The following is a 25,339-nucleotide window of genomic DNA, read 5'->3' as shown; positions in this document are numbered from 1 at the left end:
ACAAGATACCATCTACGTTTTTGCGCTACAACCACTCAGACTTTTTTTTATTATATTTTATTGTTTACTAGTAGTATTAGTAAATGTCTCATATGTTGTGCACTTTATTGTTTACCTTAGTGTTATTGTATTGTCTTCTCTGTTGTGCCTGTGCACTTTATCTCACCATGGGACGGGGAGAAATGTTGTTTCCATTTTCTTGTATACATGAAATAAAAAAGTTGAAGTTGAAGTAGTTTGTATTGCTATGGAATCATCTTCAAACAGCTGTATTTAATAAAGTTTCATTTGGAGACATCATGATTTACATCCGCCCAATAGCCTGTTCAGTTGTACTCAGTAGAGCTTGAACTACTAGAGAATTATATCCTAATAAGTGTCTGAAGTTAGTTGTTCCAATTGTCTGAAGGTTGTTCCTCGGCTCATTAGGGACTTGCAGCTGTAACAAATTGAGAGCTTTATGTCTGTGCGTGTGTGAATGCCAGCGCAAAACTAATACACTGATGTTACGTGTGTTAATGTGACCAGCAAATAAATAGGAAATAGCCGATTATTCGGTGCATGTTTATAGACATTAGTGTCACAGTTATAGTGCAGCAGCTTAGTGTTGGCAGGTGCTGGGCATTGTGATTTATATTGGACAGCAGGTTAAAAGCAGAACTGGAGCTGGAGCGTGAATTAACTTTCATTAACTGACTTAACTTTGAATGTTTCAAGAGAAGCGGGCTGACATCTCCCAACACCTACTGGGTGCTCTAAAAAAAATGCTGACGTCTTGTAAAAGTTTTTCGCCAAAACAATAAAAAAAATCAAACTAAAATGCAGAGGCGCCACATGTGTCCATCCAGCCAGCAGCGGAGACGCGTAGACTGCGTGGCTGCAGACATCAGGCCGGCATGGATAATCAACGTGAGAAGCACCTGAAAACGTTACATTTGACAGATGAATGAACGCCCTGCTTTGATAGCAGGCTGCGTTTGACGGATAGGCTACAAAAGCCATCTCCTGGGTTGACTCCTCATCCAACCCAACTGACTCCGAGATCTCCGTTTAGGAGGAGTTTGTTACTCCTGTAGCTCCTTCAGGACTTCTACCAAAACCTCTTTTTGTTCTCGCAACGTGGGGAGTCGCATCGGTTGCATCGGAGACCTTTTGTTGTTGTTGCTGTTGCAAAGTTCGGTCTCTTGGCTGAGTTAACACTTTTATTTTTGGGAAATGAGCCAAACTACCCGACAGTTGTCTTGGAGCAAAATGTGGCCTGGGGGCGATACAATGAAAGCCGGCGACGCTGCTCCCAGCATGGCGCTTAAACCTGAAGAAAGTCGTCTCTGTTTGACCAAAAGCTCAACAGGAAACGGTGCCGACGGGCTGAAGGATTGCGACAATGCAGGCGTAAACACATTCGGCTCAGGACGCATTAATTCGCCAGCCCGTGACATGGAAAAGCGGTGCTGTCAGACAGCTGCTGCTCCTCGGGAGGAGTTGTTCAACGCTGGCTGCCGTGTGGGCGACCGCCGCTCCTTCACCGCCTGCGCCACTATCTCCGAAACAGCCCGGGAGCTGTGCAAAGCCGTGTCCGTGTCTCTGGGGCTGGCCATGGAGCCCAGCGACACGGGCGACATGGACGCCGCTCTCCACCCGTGCGCCGCGAACGAACGGATGCCAGGAGAGTGTGTGTTCGGCGTCGGGGCCGTGCCTCTGAGCTGTCCCGGAGCGCAGGGGGCAGTGGGCGAGTACGAGCGGCCCCTGCACGGCCACAAGCAACTGGTGGAAATGTTCAAAAGTTCCGAGAGCGCTGCGCGTCTCCAACACCTCACCCCCACTCGGACATCAGCGGAGGAGCAAAACTTTCCGCCGCGCGAGGCTGATGACATAAGTTCAGAAGCGCGAGATCACCTGGACGGAGCGCGCGCCGTCTCCTGCCCTTATGCCCCGTCCGCGCCGGGCAATTTGGCCCACTTCGGCCAGAGCGCCGCGGAGCGTGCGTGCCGAGCCTACAAGCCCCCCGACGAAGCGAGGGACTTCGGAGCGTACCAGTCGGAGCAGTACGGCGTCAAAGTGAAATGCGAGGACGGCGAATCTGCCGCGGCGTCGTGGGGCAGCAATTACACTTTGGATGAGAAGTACAGCTCGCCGTGCTGGGGCTCGAGACAGTGCATGAACGCGCACACCACCGGGAGCAGCACCGCGTTCATATGTAATCCATACGAGAGGAGCGTCGTGCGTCCGGAGCAGTGGTACCCCGGCGGGATGCTGAGGCAGCCTTATCCCAACACCAACTACGTGAAGACGGATGTGGGCGAATGGCTGGAGGTCGCGTACAATGACACCAGGTCAGCTATGATTATAATATGTAATAATGGCAACAATGATTCACTTGTGTCATGTCTGGTTTAATGCTGCAGGTCGCCAGTGTACTTTAATCTGACCGCAGACATGACGTTTCAGTTACTCCCACAGATATTACATGTCTTTGGCCCAGATCTGCTGGGCAGTAAGGGCAGAATACTTAACCATCATTTAACCCAAACGACAAGACAGATATAAATTCATTTAGTCTCTCATATTTATTTCTGACAGACAGGTCCCGGTGTTTTCTAACGATGAGGAATCTATTTATTTTACATTTTCTTTCATTGAAAAATGTCAAACTGAACATATTTTTTTCTTTTTGACTTGATGACATTTACATGCTGCTTAGTAAATGCTTTGCACCAAACCGGTTACGCTGCTCATATCAAGGAATGCATGGCTGCTTCACATGTTTGACATTTTCAGTGATGGTTTGTTTTATGGATGATTTTATGACTAATACAATTATTTTATTAGAGTGGAAACAACCCTTGTTAAAAACGTTTTCAGCTTGCGTGTTACTTTATTCGAGCTACCCTCCATTATAAATATGTGCTTTATTTGATATAGCCATACAGTTCTGTCCAAGAACACATTTGTTCCTAATCGCATGCTTCATTTAAACAAACATACAAATAAAGACAGTTTTCAGTGTTTTGTCTGAGGCAGGTCATAACATCCTCTTGAACACGAATGAAGAAACTATTTCTTTCTGCACTGCAGTCAAAGACAGTGTGTATCACTGAAGTGTGTTCTCTGTCTTCTGATTTGCAGCTTCGCTTGCAGGCATGAATCTACTTTTCCTTTAAGAGAAAATGATCACTGAATTTGTTAGATTAATTTCATAAATAGGTCAGATGTGACGACAGTGCACACAGACTGGAATATTACAAGTAAGCAATATTTGACTTGAATCCATTTCAAAGTGGAGGCAAGCGAGCGTTAGTTCAGTGACAATTTGAGATGCTGCTTGATCATTTTATGAGCGTTTTCAAAGTTCACATGCTTTTTATTGTTGTAATTGCTGGGTTATGTTTGTGTGGTCCACCGAATCTGAGTGTGGCCTCCAGGAATACTATCAGTGCTCAGCATATAACTGCATATATAACTGTTTGTCACTAAATTAACTAATCTGATAAAGCAAGGAATGTAGATGCGACAGTGATTTTTTTTTTTGCTTAAAAAATCCCAACATTAAAGCAGACAGAATAAAAAACAATAATACTTAAATAAAAAAAGAAATGAATGAGGATTGGTTAATGCACAAAGATAAAAATTTTTTTTAAAAACAGCATCACCTAATAAACTAAGGTAAATAAAAAATAATAGCATTAAGGGAGACACACCTGATGAATATTAAAAATATAATAATAGTAGTAAAAATGTAGTTAACAGATATCACCATGAAAGAGTTATCTTATCAAACACTTATATTTCCAGAACTGAGCTCTGAACATGAAATAAGACATAAAAAAATAATAAAATAAAATGTTGTGTTAGAATAATGTAGATAGAAATGAAAGTGGAAAGTGTATCTACTGAAGTGGAGATTTCTGAGTCTGAGGAAAAACCTATTGAGAAAACGGCCTTTAAATTGTAAAATTCACTACATTGAGCAACACACGGCGGGTGAATAGGATCAAATATTCAACTAATATATATCATCATGTAACTTCCCTAGTTGATTAAGACAATTATTTTTTGTGTTACAAGTTTTCTAAAATGTAAAGTTTAAATATGCAAATTAGTCACAACTTAATGCTTAATCCTTGAAGTGAATTTAGGAGGAATCTACACATGCTAATAAACCAAGTAGCTATAAAAAAAAAACTCCCAAATGTGTATTTTGGATCTGTCTGGAAAAAAAATGTTATGGAAGCAAAATAAACCAAAATCATAAAATTGACCAGCACATGAAAAACATCTGTCTCCTCTCAACATGACACGTTAAATACATTCGTCTGGAAAACTGGACCGCTGTGTTTCGTCTACTCCAAGTATTAAAGCAGGAATGTTTAAATAAATAGTCCAAGTGGTTCTCTCATGTACAGTCCCTGCACGTTTACAAATAAACAACATGGTGTAGCATACAAATATTAATATTGGCACACCCCATGTGTTTTTATGAGCCTGACACTGAACAAAACCACACAACCTAATGCTGAAGTGTTCACTGGTTCCCCTGTAGTGACGGAAACCAGTTTTCTCTCCCTCATTTTGAGGCTGTAGGATATTCTCTATGAGCGACCACCTGAGAGATCCAGTCCTGGACCAATGGGCCTTCTGCAGCGTTCCACTTCCTCATTATGAGTCGTTTACTCATCGTTCTAATTGTGATCACTGGTGCTCATTAATGTGAGGACAATGAAACCAGCTGCAACACCCCAAACACAAGGAGATATAGCAGCATGGTCCGCCAAACCTACCAAGCTGTGATCTAACTTTCATGCTTTAAATAAAGAAGACATGGAATTTGCCTTTTTTTTATATATATATTTGGGCCGACAGTTGGGAAACGCTGGGGAAGAGAAAGACGATCGATCGGTGACGGAGGTCCAAAGCCTGACCTCTATCTGGGTTCATGGGGCCATATGGGGTTCAGTTTAGACTTCAAGGCTGGTTGAGATCCAACCTTCCTCTTTGTTAATGAGAAACCTCCTGAGTCCCATTTGTAATGTGTATTTATTTACACACATTCGTCATTCAGCTGTCTGGGCTTTTCTTCTTTTTTTCCTCTTCTTGTAACTTTACAAGATGCACGATGGCTGCAGCAGTATGGATGTTTTTTAGTTGCTGCATTACAGGCAACTTACGTATGATGAGGGAGGACGGCCACACAGGGTGGGAGGGGCAAACATACACATGTGAATCCTGTCGATAGTCACATGACTCGTTTGTCACTCCCTATTCTAGTCGTTAGTTAGGGTGCGTTGACTTTAAAGCTATGGTCTATATTCTGAAAATCAGAGACAGATTTGAAAAAAGTATCCCGCCCCCCAACCAAACCCCTCCCCTCACTGATCCATGATTCGACGAGGCGGAGAGGGAGGGGACGAGGCAGGATGACGAGGAGCAGGGGACGAGGGGATTGGATGGAGGGTCCTTCTGGAGCAATGGCTCCCATTGGTCAATCTCTATGCAGGCCTAAGGCTGATAGACTGAATGGATTTTTTTACTCGAAATCGTAGCTTGAAGTGGTTTTGTTGCCCTAAACTTAACTTCCTGAGCTGTAAAAGCATCTAAAGAGTATCTAGTGACGTATTTCCGGGTGAAACGGGATGGGAAGGTGGGACACAACCTTCTCATTGTAGGTCGATTCATGATATTATTGCTTGTTATTGATTAGTGCAAGCTGATGTCAGCATGTGTCATATCTTAATTTTCCAGGAAGAATAAAACATCAAATTTTGTTATAAAATATGAAGAAATTAATTGTTTTGTAAATTATTGTTAAATAGGTGCACAATATGACCGGGAATGTGATCTAAAAGGGTTAAAAATGCATTTTTCTTTCCCGCTTGACTATCATTTCTGCTGAAACGTGGATACGTTTATTTAAGTATGGTTTTGAATCAAGGACTGTGACTCTACCGCTGCATGTTGCTGCTGTATGGCAGTGAACCGGCAGCGCGGGCTGAGCGTACATGGCATGGCAGGCATATGTAGTTGTACTTTTGGCTGAACTTTGGGAGGCTGGCTGACGGACCAGCCACACCAGGGATTCCAGTCTTCACACAGATGTAATTTCCTAGAATTGTTGGACAAAAGACTTTTTAATGGTATTGCTTTAGTGGCATGTGCTGCATTTAACCTTTGATTATACGTATTACACAAACAGATGGAAGAGATGAATTTATCTTTAACCAACCAGATTTAAAGAGCCTGTAGCAAAGAGCAGCGTGGGAAGTGAGCCCTCTGATCTGGTGTGTCTGAAGTGAAGTGAATTACATCCTGAGAGTAAAGCAGCCACTTACCCGTCAACAGTGAGCTTGAATTGCAGCGAGAGAAATGTACAGTAGAGGGATTCAGTAAAGAAAGCTAGTTGGCAATATTATTGGTGTGCTCTGGCCAAGGAGGAAGAGCAAGCCGTTACCTCATAAATGAGTGAAAACAGATGTTTTTTAATCTATTTAGCCCGACACAGTTTCCAGGCTCATTTCGACGTCAAAAAATGAATGGATGCATATTAGTTTAGGAAGTAAAACAGAGTGAAATGATGCAAACGGATGAAGCACACATGTGAAATAAAGTAAGTGTTTCTAACAGCTCATTGATTTTGAATCTCTTCGGAAATCACGGAAGTGGCTCATGCAGCATCATCGGTTCCTCGGGTCGGGCCAAGTCCTGGTTCTCGACTAAAAGGGGCCAGAACGCTCTGCACAAAGAGCTAAGGCTGCAGAGTAACTGACATATTTTCCCTCAAAACATTAAAAATGAATCGGACTGCACGGTTGTATTTGTTTTATTAGCAATGTTTTTGTCTTGTATTACCTTTACTCTCATGATTTTACCACATCAGGCACAATAAGTCTGTTTTTAAAAGGGCTCTATAAATAAAGTCTAGCATTATAATGTTAATTATCGCAAATATTGCATACATACAGTAGAACACACAGAAGCTGCTACTCTGCTGCATTAATTAAACTATGCTGTGCATTGGCTTAATTTAAATGGCTAAAATTCTATTTTAGTGACCTTCATTATTAGAAAATTAGAATGTGGAAAACACAAAGTTTAATGTAAACTAAGAAGATGCATAGCTATAACACATTGTTCCTGCAATAGGGGTTAATTTTTGTAATACAGCAATTCCTGTTAAAATATATGCATCTATACAGTGTGTGTTGCATTTCAAAGATGAGAGTGAACGTGACCATAATGTATCACAAAAATATGATGGCAAATCAGCCACTATACAACATAAGTGAAGTCATATTTGAATAATTTAAAAGATGACAAGAATAGTATAAAATAGATACAGACATAAGTCAGTCTCACATAGCATTGTGCCGCATCCTGGACTCAAATCTAATGTGACAGCTGTTCCGGCCTTCGTAAACCCTGAATAACACGGCGATATACTATGAAAATATCCTCATGTGTTCCATCAGGTTTTATCCAAGTCATATTCAGAAAGTGGACATGGTTAAGCACACATCTTTGACCAATCCTCAGAGTGTTTCCATACAGATCTTGACGTGCATATTTTTAAACAATTACTGCTGATGGATCCGAGACCACATAGGAAATTCCCTCTGTCACTATTAATTACAGCCCTGATCTCTGATCTGTCATTACTCTGAGTAAAGTCCAGTCTAATTGAAGGTTCAGGGCTTAATTAGTGTTGAATATGAATAAGATCTTCATTGTTTCATAATATTGGCTGGACAAAAACTTAAAGGCTGGATGTGGGGGATAACTCATCTTCATTTTATCATTTTGTCATCTAGTCATTTAGTCATTTAGTCATTTAGTCATTTCCCCCCCGTTTGTCTGAAGTACTTTGTCGTAATGTCTCCTGTCACCTGAAATCAATCGGGGCACAGTCGAGCTTCAGCCTTGCCTCTTTTACAGCGACCCATGATATCTAAGTTGCACGTCACCAAGGCAACGTTATGTCTGAACATTTTCCAATCTCTGTGTTCAAGGCTGAAGCCCCCCCACGCCACCCCTTGGCCGCGGTGTTGGCACTGAAATCTTTCCCACATCGTCCTCTGTCATCACACCCTCTGTCCTTCTTGAGTTGCTCGCTGAGAGCCAGGCTTCTGGGCAGTGAACAGCACCCGTGCTTACAGTTACCCTGTATTCAACAAGGAAAAAGGCCATTACTGTAACGCACTGCTGTTGGATATGAGCTCAAGGTTGCACATTATTTGTCCTAAATGGGCTATTAGTTGTACAAAGCGATAAAACGAAACCGAATACAAACAAGGGAAAAAACAAAATGGATAATAAAATGTTGTGCAGTGAACCAGTTGATACGTCCAAGCTGTGGAACGTCAACAGTGGCTTCTGATGCAAATACATCCAGATATATTTCCACAGTGATCAACAGTGAGATGTCGAATTGGCCTTCATGTGTCCCGTCGCTGTTCGCGGTTCATAGGAGTCCTGTTTCATATGTTTGACTGCAGGTTCGAGGCTGGCAGAGAGCACGTGTTCCCCATGGAGTTCTTCTTCCCGCCACAGAGGACGTGCCTGATCTGTTCGGACGAAGCGTCTGGCTGCCATTACGGCGCGCTCACCTGTGGCAGCTGTAAAGTTTTCTTCAAAAGAGCCGCAGAAGGTAAGACTTAAAGGCACTTTTATTTCAGCTGGGATTATGTAAACCGAAGATTCTGTATATATTTATTTTTCTGTTTATTCAGCAGGTTGTTTATCTACCTCTGGTTTCTCTGTCCAATTAGGCAAACAGAAATATTTGTGCGCGAGCAAAAACGACTGCACCATTGATAAGCTACGAAGAAAAAACTGTCCGTCGTGTCGGCTGAAGAAGTGTTTTGAAGCTGGAATGACTCTCGGAGGTAAGATGGATTCATTCAGAAGAAAGAATTTTTTAGATTATTTTGCTGCTGTTACACACTGTTTTGTGAGTAGTATCATCCGTTACATTTCAAATCTATACATCTGTGCAGGTTGGACTATAATAAACGCCATGCTGTACAAACAAAACCCACTACAGAGAAAGTGATGTCCTAAAAGTGAAACTATTAATGGTCTCTTTGGACCAAGTACTTTATTTTTTCCGCACTGCACATCTTAGCCGGGTCTCTTCAATTGCAGCATCATCACAATAGGGGATGTTACTGATAATCAAGCCCCTGACTGAGCTGCCGTGCAATTTAGACCTGTTCCATTCACTTCTCCTTAGTGTCACCCACACCTGCTCGTCATATTAGGCTGTAAAGATTGACATGTAGTGGACTAATTTTAGTCTTGTGTTCAATTTTCACTCTCTTCCATTTTTGTCATTCTGTTAACGGCGGCAAATTGTACTGGAAGCACAAAGCTGACATGAGACATGTGAATTAAAGCGGCAGACATGCTGGTAATTTTGCCACCAGTCACCTACAAACCCATGGAGGGAAAATAAGATCTAATGCTGCGATTGTAAGTAAAAAGGCACACCCTTTCTAGTCGTGGCGAAAAAGAGCCTCCTTTCACTCACGTTCTCATCCTGGACACGTAATTCCCTCGTGGCATTTCACGGGAACATTTATGGCAATCATTTGTAGAAGTGGAGGCAGAAAAATAATGCATTTGGACTCATTATCCGACGGAGTTTCTACTCAAAATGCTTGGAAAAATAGCAGAGTCATAAAATACTGAAGAAGGAGGTTTCTAGTTACTGATTTGGATAAAATGTGTTTCTTTAGATCATATCATAAATGTATTTGTTTCACTTCTCATATTTTGGGGTAATGAAATCTGAATCTTGAGTCTGTTGCCATCTGTTCAAGATTGAGAAGCACAGTTATTATAAATTGCTCTGAGGTTTCATTTTTATAATTTCAATTCCCTATTATTCCCGGAATTCTAATGACATCCACCAAAAAGAAGCCGAGCAGGGAGGCTGCTGTTGCCAAACCCGGATCGCTGTATCGTTTTGCAGCGTCGTGAAGGAAGCTGCTCGTCTGCAATTCAAATGCAGCTCACAGATTTTATTTTTTTTGCATACGAAAAAAAAATGGACCATTAATGACCTCAACCTGACTTTCAGAACAAATGACCTCTAATCCAAAGTGACCACTTCTGTTTTCCCACCAGCCAGAGAGTTATTCACATGGCTGGCTGTTCACTGGCTTTTCACAAATATATCACTGAAGTTGAGTAACATTTCTCGGGAAAACTACAATATGCGATTCCAAGTCATTTTTCCGGCCTCAGATATTTAGTTTGAAGTGATAATGATGCACCAAAACTTACGTTGGTGAGCTAATGATGTAACGACGATCTGGCCTGGACAACAACCTGAGAGTAAAGTGGCTTCTGCAAAGGCACACATTACAAAAAGGGGGGGGGGGGGGGGGGGCGGTTGGACTCTGTGCAATCAAGTCGCGCCTGGCAACCTGAGAAGGTGGTTACCATAACGATGATGATTGAGACTCAGACAGGTAAAGACAAAGAGGGTAGCGGTGCAAAAAAAAAAAAAAGGGAGAATATTGAGGAGGAAATGTCCAATCAATTTTACACGTGCAATTTGAGTGAAATTGAGCTTCTGTCGGCTGGAAAAACTCTGCGATGCTGAAGCTCATTGTGCTGGTCGGCCAACGTGTCGCAGCTCTTTACAAAGACGACATCGCCACTAAATAATTGCTCGTCTGAATCTAACCTGTGGGTGTAACAGAGACCATATTGAATCGTTCGTCTGGATGTCGACCTCCTGTTTTTACTGGCTTCAACTCAAGCATGGGGATGTTAAGGTTAGCTCAACCCACACCCTGTTTACACTGTCACTCTGCAAAGATCAGATGCCTGCCTGTGTCACAACTGAGAATCCCGGGGAGGAATTTTTAATTAACCATTCCTATTTGAAATGTTTGGATCTGACGTGGAAATGTGAAACCTGCCAGTTATCCTTATATCCTTATATAATCTACAATTGTCTTTCAACCCTGCTGCTTTTGAGTTGTGCCTATAACTGGCATTTCAATATTTATCCAACTGAACTGAAAAGCCAGTTTTAATGAGACACAGAAGCTGCAACTGGCAACTGCATTACAATTAATGTTTTATGGAAACAGATTAATTGTCAAACTAATTTGACTACTTATTTTAAAGAGCGCGTTCGTCTTTGCAGATTGTAACAAAGTTAAACAAGTGAACAACAGAAATGTCTGTTCTTCAACGCACTCTGCACACAGTCACTATATCTGTTTGTTTGTCACTCATGCTCTGTTACAGCTATCATCCTGAAATAACGGGCTTAGCTGAAGCTTAACTGCTCACGGCTCTTTAATCGTGGAAATAAAACAGTCATTGAGTGCAGTGAATGGCTGGCGGTCTTAAACTGACTATATTGAATATAATCAGTCCGCTGTACACTACTGTTACTGTACACGACAGATACCAAATCAAAGACCTGGCTCCAATTACGTTTGTCATATGGAGCAGCTGCCTCTGGACTTTCAGCATTTGTGGGGAAAGAAATTGCAGGTTCTTCATTGATCTTGACTTTGTCAAGTTGAGCATGGCTTTTAAAAACTAAACATACCGTATTTTTTATTTATGTTTTGGGCCTTTTGTTGTCTCATAACCCCTGTTTGGGAGGTTCGGCTGGTACGTCTACATCACCAGCGAGCTCTCATACAAGATGACCACAATCCTTTCCACTAGACGAGGCTCATCTGTTCAGAGAGTTTTCTTTCAAATGGAACATGCTTCAATATATTTAATGCTATTAGTGGATCAGTCTGAGTATTGTTGGGTAAAATTGATATTTCCCTCCTAAGGTTATATAAAGTTGCACTATGAGACATTTCTAACATGATTTGGAAAGTACATTTTACATTTAATCTCAACACACTTTAATGTTCAACAACAAAAACAGCTACCCAAAGCATGTACACTGTATGTTCAGGTTGTGATTTATTTATTTATAATCAGAAGTTCAGTGTATTGTCATGATATTTTAAAAGGGAAACCCTGTGCTATCATCAGCCTCATCGAGATACCACATCTATCTGCAATGGGTCAAGTTAAACATAGGCAGCAGAATATCCACCATGGCTTTAGAGCATAGCTGCTCAAATGACGGCCTGTGGGCCAAACATGGCCCTCAGAGTGTGTGTGTGTGTGTGTGTGTGTGTGTGTTAGTGTGTGTGTGTGTGTGGGTGTGGGAAAAGAGGTTTCAGGAAAAATGTATCAACTCATTAGACAACGAGGGACAGATAAAGGGTTTCATCAGTCAAAATCAATCAGATCAGTCATTTAATATAATTTGCAACCACACTGTTCTGGTGGATCGGACATTAAAGACCAGGCTTGCTTGTTAACCGGTTGTGTGATAAAATAGCATTAAAACATAATAATAATTCATATTAATTCCTTGCTTTTGTTTGTAGCCCGAAAACTGAAGAAGATTGGACAACAGAAAAACCCTGAAGAGGATCATCCTCTTCAGGACCCTTCAGAGGTCATCCAGAACATTTCTCCGAAATCGGGCCTCAACTTCAACTCCCAACTGGTCTTCCTCAACATCCTGGAGTCCATTGAGCCCGAGGTGGTGAATGCAGGGCACGACTACGGCCAACCGGACTCTGCCGCCACTCTGCTCACCAGCCTCAACGAGCTGGGAGAGAGACAACTGGTCAAAGTGGTCAAATGGGCAAAGGGACTGCCAGGTAGGACACCAGCTGATTATTAAGGGTTTTTGCTGCTTTATGACAGCGTTGATTGCAGCAGCCAGAGTGAATCAGAATGGCAACGTTGCGATCCATAAAACCAAAACAAAGAGCTGAAGGACGCTAAAACGCTCCATAAAGAGTGGCACCCTTATCATACAGTAGAAATGTGATTAGTGCTTATTATAGCAGCTTTAAATACCGTTTAGAGTCAGGGAATTTGCCCTTAAGATAACAAACGATGAGTATGGTTCTCGGATAAGCCAATCTGTGACACAATGCAGTAAACCAGCTCTTTTTTAAGCTAACTTCACACAAGAAATAGAAATGATAAATCAAACGAAACAAAAATAATTAAATAAATAATGAAATACAATTAAAGGTCAGACTCATACAAATCCGAACATCACACTCAACAGTGGCTTGCGAAAGAAACAATACCTACACATTATTTTTCCATTCAATATTTATTTCGTTTGCAAACTATTATGATATTCTGATATTTCTCTAATACGCTTATTTTTCAAAGAGTATGACAGTATTATAAAACTATATTCAAGAAAAATATTTTCCACAACAGAATTTTTTAATTAAAAACAACGTATTTAACTGCAACTCATGAGTACTTTGTAAAACCAGCGTTTGCTGCAATAACAGCTTTCGGTCTTTGGGGCGTGAGCTTTGCACACTGCTGTTCCTCATTCTTCCTGGCAGATTTTCTCCAGCTCGTTCAGGTTGATGGGATGCCGCTTGTGGACCAAAATCTTACCAATTACCAAATCATAACTGTTTCACAGTGTCATTAGGGCAAATATTTATCATGTGTTTACACCTGGAGCCTCCAGAGCATGGGTGTTGAATACTTGTCGTGGTCTTGGGTTTCCTGTTTTATTTTGACGTTCCCTGCCTCTTGTGGTCTGTTTGTTTGACTTCCTGTGTTTGGGGTTTCCATCCTGTGTTGTATAGTCTCGTGAGCCTTGCCCTGTTCCCTTTATTTGTTTCAACCACCAATTAGTCCAGCCTGCTCTCATGTCTTCCCAGCTTTTGTCTTGTTGTCTGAGTCTATTCATAGTCCTGTCTTTCACTGTTTGTGGTTGGTTCGTCTTTCATCCTGTCATTGCTGTATGGAGCTGTGTGGCTACCTGTTCCCTGTTTTATTTTTGCATGAATGTTTTGGTCTTTGTGACTTGGCCGTTGTCCTTGCCTGTTTTTGGACTCTTCATAAAATCATTCAACTGCACAATATGTCTGCTTCTTCTTCAGTTGGGTATCGTGTGGATATAAGAAAGCAGCAGCCCTAGAATTGATCCTTGGGGAACCCCACAAGTTATTTAACAGTTTGTTTGTTTTAGAAATTATGAGATATGATAGGAGGCAGATCAGTTAAAATCTGCTCATGTGTTCCCTCCAGTAAATTAAAAATGAGTGGTTTGAAGCTCAAAATAGTTTGGGGTATGTCTTTAATATAAATGTTCTGTTTCTGTAGAATTACATTTAGTATAAAATATGCCATATGGTATTGTATTTTCTGATTCAAAATCTTTGTCCTTAGGTTTTAGAAATCTCCACGTGGACGACCAGATGACGGTCATTCAACAGTCATGGATGGGGGTGATGGTGTTTGCCCTGGGATGGCGGTCTTATAAGAACGTCAACGGCAGGATGCTCTACTTTGCCCCGGATCTCGTCTTTAATGAGTATGTACAACTCTGAATGTGTGAATTCGATTGTGTTCTCGAAAATGATTTCATCAGGAGGGTGACCGGCATGCTGTGCTCTTCATTATCTATAGAAATCCCCCCCAGCTTGGAAGCCGGCGCCGTCATACATAATACAGACATCAGTTTCTCTCTGTCTTCATCACTTTCTGTCTCCTTCTCTCCAAACACAAAGACATCTCTGAAGATTTTGTGCAGGCTTTCTGCGACCATGTTCATCCAATTCCCTCCTCATGTGATCTTTTGTTACTGTGAGATTAAAGCGAGGAACATTAGTTTGCAGCATTCAAACACTCACAGTTGCGGTGAAGCTGATTCACTTCTGAATATGACTCATAACAGTGGTGAGTTCTGTGTGAGTGTTAGTGAGGAATATTCATGGTTTCATTGAGTCTTGTCAAATTTGACTGCTGTAGATCTCTGGAAGTAGAAAATGTACACTGATCTATAAATCAATGATTTTTTTAATTGATATCTCGTATAAACAGTACAGCAGGGGATTTGCACATAATTTTAGGAAAATGTAAAGTTCACAGCAGCACGATTTCAGCTCCTATGCACACATTCTCAGTGTGTACTTTATGTGCGATGCTGATGTTCGTCTATCCTAAACAAACTGCATACGTCTTTCAGGATGAGGGGATAAATACTGCTCATTGCTCAGTTTATTTTTATTTTTACGTTTATTTTATTATGGGTCCAATTCTGCAGTTATATATCTTAAAATGCATAAAGAGGTAAGAAATTGTATCTTGATGGGCGTAATTACCTTTACCATACACCACCTGTCCCTTGTTATATTCTGCCTTTTTGCAAACACTTATTTTGCTTGGCAAAAAACTCCAATTAGAATTTATATTTATGAATATAACTAAAAGGTTAGAATAAAGGAACGGTGTCTGGCTTTTTCTTGAACCGGCCGGATAAATCTGGACAGGGAAGTTAATGAGCAACAGAACCCAAACTCATTTGAAGTTGCTCAGTGTCTGACAGACATTAGTGATCATACTGGGCAGTTCCCAGTTCTGATGTGTAACTGTATGAGTGAGTGTGACGCTGGCTCTTGCTCAGCGAACCTGCAATAAAGTGCCTCACTGAATAAATGAGGGAGGTTCATTAATGTCCTGCTCGCTTTCCCTTTTTGCTGTTTTTGCTCTCCTTGAATGTGACAGCACAATCAGAGGCAACACGACAGCTCGTTTTTAACAAACTGTGGAAAGTGTTGGGATGTTTCTGTCCTGGCAGGGAGCTTCAACTACAGCATCATGGAGGAAGCACAGTGGCCGTTACTGCTTAGGTAAACTCCTGCAGCAGCCTGTAAACGCTGCCGTTTAAACCATATTGGTTTTTAGATTATGTTTATGCTAATGCATTTCTTGCAGGTCATTGTATTTGCCAGTTGTTTGTGTTGATAGAAACTTTTGTTTTTTTATGTATCCTTAAAGGAAATATAGAGAGCCTGATTTCCAAACTACTTAGATCCAGTTTCAAGTCAGCTAGATCCCTTAGCTCCTCCTAAGAGTCTGTAAAAAATAAGCTGTAACAGATGGGATGCAACGATAATCTCTATCATATTTCAATCAAATCTTCAATTTGAACTTCAAAAAGCTAACTTCCTTTAAATCCACTAAAGGTGCCTTCAGTTGAACCCTGTTAATCCCAGTTAATGGTTGCATCTTTTTAACCTATACCACCAGTTTGTTGTTCAGGCTTTCTGAAAAACGCTGTATAAGTAGTACCTCTCAACCCAAGAACACTCTTAACAACACTACTAGCTAAATAATACGCTTGCAGATGAGTAAATCAGAGAAGTGCCCATTTTTAATGGTTAGGATTAATGACAAAATGTCATTGCCCCTTTTAAAGTATTTAAAACAGCATAAAGCTAGAAGGTCCAGACAAGGCTGCTTAAGTGAAAAATAATGCACATATCTGACCTGTGATTCAAAACCACTCCAAAGTGTAATCCTTGGCCGTGGCTGCATCTGTTTCATGACTGGTAGTTTATCTGTAATTCTGCTGACAACATGACAAACAAACATAACCTCCTCGCTGGAGATAATAAGCTATAATCCACACAGCTCTCCATGAAGCAGCGAGGCCTTGTCCACTGTGTTTGCATCAGTGAACAGATTACGTTGATTATTATGTAAATCTAAACATATCTCTGAGCTGCTTCAGGCTTCTGGCCACAGTTCAGGGATGTTTTCAGGCAGGTGTTTTTCCTCTTACAGCCCACAGAAGATGCCGGTGTGTAAATACTGGACTGAGAGCGAGTGGAAATAACCAGGGAGTCTCAGACAGATTTATATGACAGCGTATTAGGGCCACTGTAGGAAAAAAAAAAAAAAAAAACAGAGCCGAGAGAGGCGGGCAATATTCAGAGAAAAAAAAGTCACAAATTTGCTAGTTTAAAGTGGCAAATTTGCTAGTTTATTACGATGCTAACAACCGGCATTTATGCTAGCTAACTTGCAATGAATGTCGCATTTATTTTCTAATTAATCCATCCCAACATGTGACAACGCTTTGCTAAGGTCCTTAGGGTGATGGCTGTTCGTTATTGTTGGTTCATTTTATATGGGCCAAATTGTCATCTTATGGGTGTTTATTGATCGGGTGGTTTGGCTAAGCTAGCGGTAGCTTTCACTTGTTGTCATAGCAACGGCAAACATCCGGGTTAAGCTACATGCTTACTTCCTCTATGGGAACCGATCTTAGCCAATTAGCCAAACGACCCGATCAACAAACACCCATAAGATAACAATTTGGCCCAAATAAAATGAACCAACAACCATCAACAGCCATCACCCTAAAGACCTTAGCGAGGCGTTGTCACACATTGTGATGGATTAATTAGAAAGATAAAAGTAACATTCATGGGAAGTTAGCTAGCATAAATGCCAGTTGTTAGCATCGTAATAAACTAGCAAATTTGCCACTTTAAACTAGCAAATTTGCTAGTTTTAAAGTCGCAAATTTGCCATTTTTTCTCAGATTATTGCCCACCTCTCTGCTTTTTTTTCCTACAGTGGCCCTCGTACGCCGTCATAGATTTATGATTGAAATTAAACCTTTTTTTTAATTCAAAATCCATATGTTGGAAACTAAAGAAGAGGATGTTTGATATCATGACAGAAGTAAATATATTCAGTTTTTCAAGGTGTGGTGGATCAGTAGTTCAGATTTTGAGGCTGGTGGAGGCCATATAATTCAGAAAGCTGGGTAATTTAAGCTAGTTGAAAGAAATTTAGCATAAAATGGTAATGGACTGAAGTGCTCCTTGTCATCTTTTAAATGAGCTGCTTACCGTCTCCTGCTGAGCCAAGTCCGTCCTTTAAAAGGGGCAAAAACCCCGATGCAGTCATCATAATTGCAGACTGAATTAAGGAGCGACTGACAGATTATTTGGCTTTTTCACTGAACTAAAAGTGCAGGTGCACTTGTATACCTCTCCTTCAGAAACCCCACGACATTCACATCAGGAACACTGTTCTCTGCTTTACGGTAATTAACATATATACAAGCCTATATTGAAGTGAAAGAGCAGATCGCTGCTGTGAAACACATTTTTCGCTGTTAACTGATCCTAAAGCAGCAGCAGGTTGAGATTTTGGGGAATATGCTCATTTATTTTCTTGCCACAGTTAGATGAATATACAAACAAGAAATAGCATGTCTTATATTAGAAGTAGTCACTTTTAGAGGTGATAATTAACATGTGACGAGGCTGACCAGCTGTTTCCTGTCTGTCGCTGAGCTAAGCTAACCAGCTGCTGGTCCTATATTAATAATCAGACAGACATCAGTCTTTTCACCTGACTCTCGGTAAGAAAGTCAATAAACATATTTCCCAAAATGTTGAACAAACCAATTAACCAAGCTTAAATTTTGCATGCAGCTTGGTTGTTTTAGGTGCATCAGTCAGACTTGTTAAGTCAATGCTCGGCTGTATGAGCCGTTACAAATCACTCGTGTTTCCACATCGACTTGTTCAAGCCAGAAAGTTCAGCCATCAGATCGACGATGAGGTTTGAAAGTCACATATTACCGGCTGCGTGGCGCATTGAACAAAGGTGCAGCAGCTCCGTGCAGTAGGTCTTATCAGTGTTTTGAAAGTGAGAGTCAGTTCTACTTTCACAGCATTAGAATATGTTACAAATTGTCTCTGTCCTCACTCATAGGACCCATTTGTTATATCAGGCTGAATAGAGAAACTTTGATCCTGATGCATGTTCTCCCACTGCTCCCATGCCTTTTGAAATATCTGAAGATTGTTCAGGCATGATTGACATGAAATATCCCATCACTTCTTCTATTATGACAATATAAGTACTAACGCATTTTACCAAACCTTATTGCCAATTATGAAGGCAGAGATTCTTGTGTAACAGAGTTGCGTGCTTTTAACATCTTGCTCCAAATGTCAAAGATCACACAACGGAGATCTGCACCGTTATAAAGACAATTCACTGACAATGTCCCCATTACACCATTAATAGATACGGCTCTGACCTCTGACATCCTTCCCCCCTTCAGCGATTGTTCATTACAGACCAAATGCCCGAGGTGTAAAGCAGTTTTTCCTCCGCATCTTATGATTTGAAAGTTTCCACTATTCCAGGTTTGTCATCCTGACCTCTTTTCCATCCGCAGACATCGGATGCACGTCTCCACCATGTATGAACACTGCATACGGATGAGACATCTTTCACAGGAGTTCCTGCTGCTGCAGATCACTCAGGAAGAGTTCCTCTGCATGAAGGCCTTGCTCCTCTTCAGCATTGGTAAGCATAAGTCCTGAGTACTGAGCATCGATGTCAACGCAAACTGCTTTGCTTTATCATGCAGGAGAGAAAGAGATAGACAACTGTCGAGCTTGCAGTCATAGCAGCTTTTCTGTTTCCACCAGTTCCAGTCGAGGGCCTGAAGAGCCAGAAGTACTTCGACGAATTGCGTCTCACCTACATCAACGAACTCAATCGCCTCGTTAACTGTCGAATGGCGACCAATTGTCCTCAGAGGTTCTACCAGCTCACCCGACTCCTGGACTCCCTCCAGATGGTGAGACGCACAGCTTCCATTGGCTTCAAATAAATGTTGTTTTTCATGTTATTCAAGTGTGTGTGTTCCCCCAACTGAAGGAAAAGGTATGGTTGGGTCATATATGAGACCTATGACCATTTGACCAATTAAGACAAGCATGGAAAACAGTCTAAAGCAGGACAAAGGTGTGTTGGCAATTAAGTCAGAGGGGATGATGTGCTTTTTAATAGCCAAAAGAAAAAAAAACAAGCAAAATCTGACACTTTTAAATCTAAAAACTGTTAAAATGATGTTACTTCAGAGCGCTCCAATCCTCAATAAGGTCATAACACTGCCAGTTGTCAATTTGGTTCAAATGACATCATTTATTCGTATTTCTTCTGTTTCAGATGGTAAAGAAGCTCCATCAGTTTACATTTGACCTTTTTGTCAAGGCTCAGTCCCTCCCCACGAAGGTCTGCTTCCCAGAGATGATCGGAGAAATAATCTCAGTACATGTACCAAAGATCCTGGCAGGTTTGGCAAAACCGATCTTGTTTCACGAGTAGAAGGATTTAAAAAAAATGATTTGTCAAAAAGTGACTCATCTTTGCTGCCTCCATAAACGTTAATGAAGGTACTATTTCCCTACATCTCCAGTCTTATAGCTCTTAGCCTTGTCCTGTAATCAAGTTCAAGTTTTTCGTTTGCTCCCTTTTAATCATAATTAAGATTGTTTGTTCAGAACTGTTAAAGCTTTTATCTGAAGCGCTGCGAGCTGTCAACATCTCTGCTATTTCTTTAAGTGGAAACTTTGTGTTTTCAGTCACAGCAGAGAAGCTTCTTTACATACACAGTAAGTCTGTAAATCATTACAGCAACATAAGTAGCAGGATTAAAAACTTGCATGTGACCTACGTACATTCAACAAGATATTCATACATATATATATTTAAACAAGAGACGACCCAGAGAGCAGAAATAAACAGTACGTACTTGTTTCCATCAACTAACTTTTTCTAAAAGCTGCTTGTGAAATTGAAAGTTGTCAATACGACTTGAGAGGCATTTAAGAGCTTCAGTGCCTTTAAATCAGAAATGCGTTACTCAGATTTCTTTTAAAAATAGAACTGACATAATCTTTCTGAAACTTTCGAACAAACGGGCAAAACCCATTGCTGTGACAATCCGATATATCGATATCACAAACTTGATGTGTTACATCACACACAAACCTAAAATATTGATTGTCCTGCTTTGTGAATGTACATTGAGGATAAAGTGTACTGTGTGGTCATAAGCGCTCTTAGTTAGAAACTTAATAGTGACGTTGCAAGCAGAGTATTAGTTACCGATGAGGAAATCCAACATCATTGTTTCTACCTCTTGAGCTCACATGCCTCTCAACAACTGGGGTCGCTAGAACTTCTGACGAAGCAAACGAAAGCAGCGGCAATATATTTGTTTTTATCTATTTATACAAGACTCTTCATCCACTTGAAATCAAATGAAGATTAAATTCACAATAAAGTCAATGGCTTATTTACTTTGTCTTTGGGAAGCACAGCGGACAAGATAAAGGGGTCAGGTGAAGTTGTGAGACGGACACACTGTGAAAGGGAAAAATTCACTACGTTAAATTGAAGCACACTCAAAAATAAAAAAAGTTTGATTCTTCCTGCATGCGCCGCCATCATTTAGTTAGAAGTAGTTGGAAGCAAGGAAGTACTGCAGGCTATTTCAGCTTGGATTTCTAGTCTCCGCCTCTGGGTAGCCATGGCAACCGCCGGGTCAGCAGGGGGCGACTCTTATGGTTGGTTGCGGTTATGGTTACAAAAAGAAGTCCAATTGTGAGGAAGTTTAAAACAAATATGAGTGCAGACGATGTTATGGACAAAGATGCTTTCCAGTCTCTCTTTGATCTTCAGCCTATTTGAGCCACGTTTATACTGCTGAAGAAATGGCTGCATAGAAGATGTGGCCGGAGTGGATCCTGGCCAAATAAAGCTGAATAAATATATCATTTTAGGGATTTCAGAGAGAAGCCAACAGAAGGGTCTACAATATGTGTTTTAAGGATATCAAGGCTGTCAAACTGATTTAGCAGCAAAATATGTTAAAAGCTAAAAATCATTGAGTAACAGTGAACCAACATCACCTTAAAGAACGCTGGGTATGTCGATATTCAGTGTTACAATCATTAAAAAGTCGAAGTATCATGTAGACATTCAGTAGCTGTACTAGCATAGAAGTGCTCATGCCTCTAAATAATGTGCTCACATACAATGCTGTTGATGTAGAAACGTAACATTTTATAAACCCGTATCTCCTTCCAATCCCTCCAGGTAACGAGTATCACGATTATGCAATGTTTAACCAGAACTAACATTCCCCATCAACACCGATTGGACATCCAAATAAAAGGTGGTGAATTTTCCCTTTAAAGAATATTTCACCTTGTCATCAGGAAATACAGCATGATGTAACATTTCCAGCCAACGACTCTAGAACACCTTGCATGACTGTTGTCGCACTTAAATCCGTTTTCTCATCACATCGGCAGCAAATGTGTTTCTTGATGTTACTCATTTTTAAAGCATTGATTCATACACAGTAGGTAAACTTCTGAAAGCAGGTACTTGGCATGAGTGAAATTGGATGAAATATGTGAGTTTTGATTTCTACAACCGAATATTCGTAATGCAACTTGAAGCACAAAGATGAATTGCTGCGACTCCCAGCGTGGGGTTGGCATCGTGGTGCAGCAGGTTGCAGCAGCAGCAGCAGGGACTGGGAGACTTGTAGGGACACTAGACGAGAGCATGGCACCAAATACAGGCAAACACTGCGTGAGAAGTCGATTCAGAGAGCCAGCGATCTTAGATTAAGGCAGTAACTCCCACCAGGACAACAAATCGAAACTTACAGCCAACGTATAACTGGAAGGCCTTCACATGGAGAACGTAAAAGTCCTTGACTCGCCCTGCCAAACCTCTGAGAGGAAAACCAAGAAAAGAAATCTGAAGAATGCCTTGAAGATAACTGATCAAAGACACTTGAGCAAAACTGTTGAAAAGCATTCCTTCACGGAGTCAAATACAATTCTATTATTTTATATTCAAATATCAGCTTATATTTTATTTGATAAACAAAAAGCCACGGTGGTGAGACATAATGTACATCTTGGTCGACGTGAAGCAGATCAACAAAACTTCAAATTCACGTCTGGTACTCTCTGCACCAATGTTTTCTAACACTTTTAACAATTCCACATTTCTTTCACAATCTTGTAGATGTATGCGTCGTGTAAGTGTTTAAATCTAGAGCTTTACACAAAGCAATGCATGGACCTCCTTGTATGTGTTTCTTGTATACGGACTCACGGTGTCAGCGTTGGTCGGGACGTCTGTCCGAAGGCATGACATCATTTTGTTGTACAGTGATAAGTTGACCACTGACAGTGTATAGTAACTGATTCATTCATAAAGTTCAGTTGAGCGTTTGAAGTGCTTCGTCTGCAGGAGTGAATGTCTTCATCTCGTCTTTTTATACAATGTGTGCTGTGGGGGAGAAAACTGACTCCAGTAGCTGTGGACAAGTTCAGGTTGTCCGTGAGACTCACCCAGCTGCTGATTATAGCCCTGACACCAATACATGCGTCTGCGGTAATTTGGGAAAGCAGCAGTGTGAAGCTGTAACTACACAGAAGACTTATTCAAACATAAGAACCCAGATTAATTATAAAACAGTACAATGATTCAGACTCTCCCTATTTTACATTTTAATCAACTTCCAAAATTCAGAAATAGATATTTATCAGGCCTTCTTACATTTCCTGAATGCACTATATTATAAAACTGTTGTTGCCATTTTGTTACTCTTTATCCTTGAAATTAACACTGGTTCTGAATAATGTTGCAAATGTTTTCAATGCTGTTTTTAACATTTATTATGCACATAGATGTGGGGGGTTTGAGGGCACTTCCAGTACCAGTGGGTCAGGCACCTCAGTGAGCCACCTAGTTGCCCTGTACATTTTCAATACTAATATGATTTAATCACAGTAGGCTTCAGTGTTTGTATTATGTCAAAGGACAATAGCTGGTATGTTCCCATGCACTGCATATTAACCCGGTTCTTTGTATAAGCTACAGTAACTGTATATATTGGTCAGTTAAATGTCTGTTTTGGTGTCTAACACTTTGACTTTTAAAGTCATCTCTTGTATGATTTTTACCTTTGGTGACTGTGTTTTTCAATATGTGTGTTTTTCAATATGTGTAAAGCTGCATCATCTTTTAAAGGCAATTAAAAGTTTGTTTGAAATAATTGTACAAGTTACTGTATATGTCGTCATTTTAACTCCAAATCCAAATGGTCACATGTCGTCTTGGAATGAAAGAAGAGAGAGGCTGACCTCAGTAAGAACACGCATCCTTTATTTGTGTGTGTGTGTGTGTGTGTGTGTGTATATATATACTATATATATATATTCATTTACTACATAAAGCTAATGAATTGGCATGAAAGCTCTAAGGGAATTTCCATCCATCAGCCCTAGATTCGCACCAACCGACCACCAAGTCCAGTGCCGAGGCTGCTGGAGTTGCAGTCGGGAATCAAGTTGTGGTTTATAGAACAGGTGGAGGTCGTTATACTGAACCACTTAGGTGCGTAAAAATGGGTGAGGTTGTGTTCCTCTTTTTCATTCGGAATGTTTGGAGTGGGAAAGATAAACACATTGACTGTTTAACTTAACTTGCATTTTGAGAATAGCTTGCTGTTTAAATTGTATGTATTTCCTGTTGAGCAGGATATTTGAGTCAAAGTGAAGTCCTCATGGAAACATGACACAGGATGACTAATTGTGCTCCTCAAAGGCAGCATGGTTGGGTTTCAGAATAGCTCATAGTCGATAGCACTGTTGTTCTTAAGGTATGTTTGTTGAACAGCTACTATACTCAGATGAGGACCTAACAATTGTTTCTATTTTTTAGCTCTTACTTTATCGGCAATGATACGTTGTGGTTTCTTTGTTTCCATCCTTTGACAAATGTACTTATTGTAAGTCGCTTTGGACAAAAGCGTCTGCTAAATGCCCTAAATGTAAATGTAAATGTATGAGGCTCGTATTAAACAATCACAGGTAATGGACTTTATGAAGACAGTTACGTCAATGTAATTTTGCACAGGTTAGCATGCATTTTGCTCAGAGTTCTGTGTTTCTATGTTTACAGTGTTACAGAGTTGCTCGCTCAACCCTTCGTTTTATTTTGGGAATGTATCAAATGTCTTAGCGGGAGTGAAAAATAATATAATTGTACAGCTTTCCAATCAAATGTAAAGTGGACAAACAGCTCATACTTGGCAGACATTTTTGTTTTGGATCCCAAAGGGTTCATTGTTGGACCCCACTGCATTCTCCTGCATGCTTGAAAACGTTTTGCTCTTTTTTTAAATGATTCACTTGTTTTGCATCCAGTTTCTCACTTAACCCTCCTGTTATGTTCATTTGTCAGGAACAGCAATGGTGTTCCCGGTTCAATTTGACCCGGTGCATGTTTATTTATCCAAAGGATGTCTGAAACCAAAAAAATCCTAACAAGCAGTGTGAATACTTCATTACTAACTCCATTACTAATTATTCTATCAATATTTAGTGCAATGGTGTTCCTTACCTCTAACAGGAAATGGTTCAATTAGGATAATTTACTCGTTTTTCATAAAAAAAAATACATGTTCAAACCTTTTTTTAATGTTTCACTACTTTATTACTTTTGAAAGACCAACATATAAATCACATCAATCAATAGTTTTACATAACTTTGAAATATAACATTGAAATTTTGTTTTACATACATGCACTGTGAACCAGAAATGAACAAAATCGCAATACAACAA

The 25,339-nt window shown here is 40.5% G+C and overlaps 1 protein-coding gene across 1 annotated transcript; it reads left to right on the top strand.

The window, feature by feature from the left end:
• Nucleotides 1-877: 877 nt before the first annotated feature.
• On the top strand, nt 878-23,756 carry ar (androgen receptor). Its single transcript, XM_084028885.1, has 8 exons — nt 878-2,333; nt 8,487-8,638; nt 8,760-8,876; nt 12,417-12,695; nt 14,248-14,392; nt 19,070-19,200; nt 19,326-19,477; nt 19,849-23,756. Exons 1-8 carry the CDS (start codon nt 1,216-1,218, stop codon nt 20,005-20,007), a joined length of 2,253 nt encoding a protein of 750 aa, XP_083885011.1. The 5' UTR covers nt 878-1,215; the 3' UTR covers nt 20,008-23,756.
• Nucleotides 23,757-25,339: the final 1,583 nt, after the last annotated feature.

The sequence above is a fragment of the Eutrigla gurnardus genome, assembly GCF_963514095.1.
Source record: "Eutrigla gurnardus genome assembly, chromosome: 15".
Lineage (NCBI taxonomy): Eukaryota > Metazoa > Chordata > Actinopteri > Perciformes > Triglidae > Eutrigla > Eutrigla gurnardus.
This window is presented reverse-complemented; position numbering and strand designations above follow the sequence as displayed.

Excerpts from the sequence above, each read along its gene's own strand:
- ar (XM_084028885.1), top strand. The coding sequence starts at position 1,216 with ATGAGCCAAACTACCCGACAGTTGTCTTGGAGCAAAATGTGGCCTGGG. Across the intron at positions 8,877-12,416 it reads AGCTGGAATGACTCTCGGAG|CCCGAAAACTGAAGAAGATT; the intron begins GTAAGATGGATT and ends TTTTGTTTGTAG. Across the intron at positions 14,393-19,069 it reads CCGGATCTCGTCTTTAATGA|ACATCGGATGCACGTCTCCA; the intron begins GTATGTACAACT and ends TTCCATCCGCAG.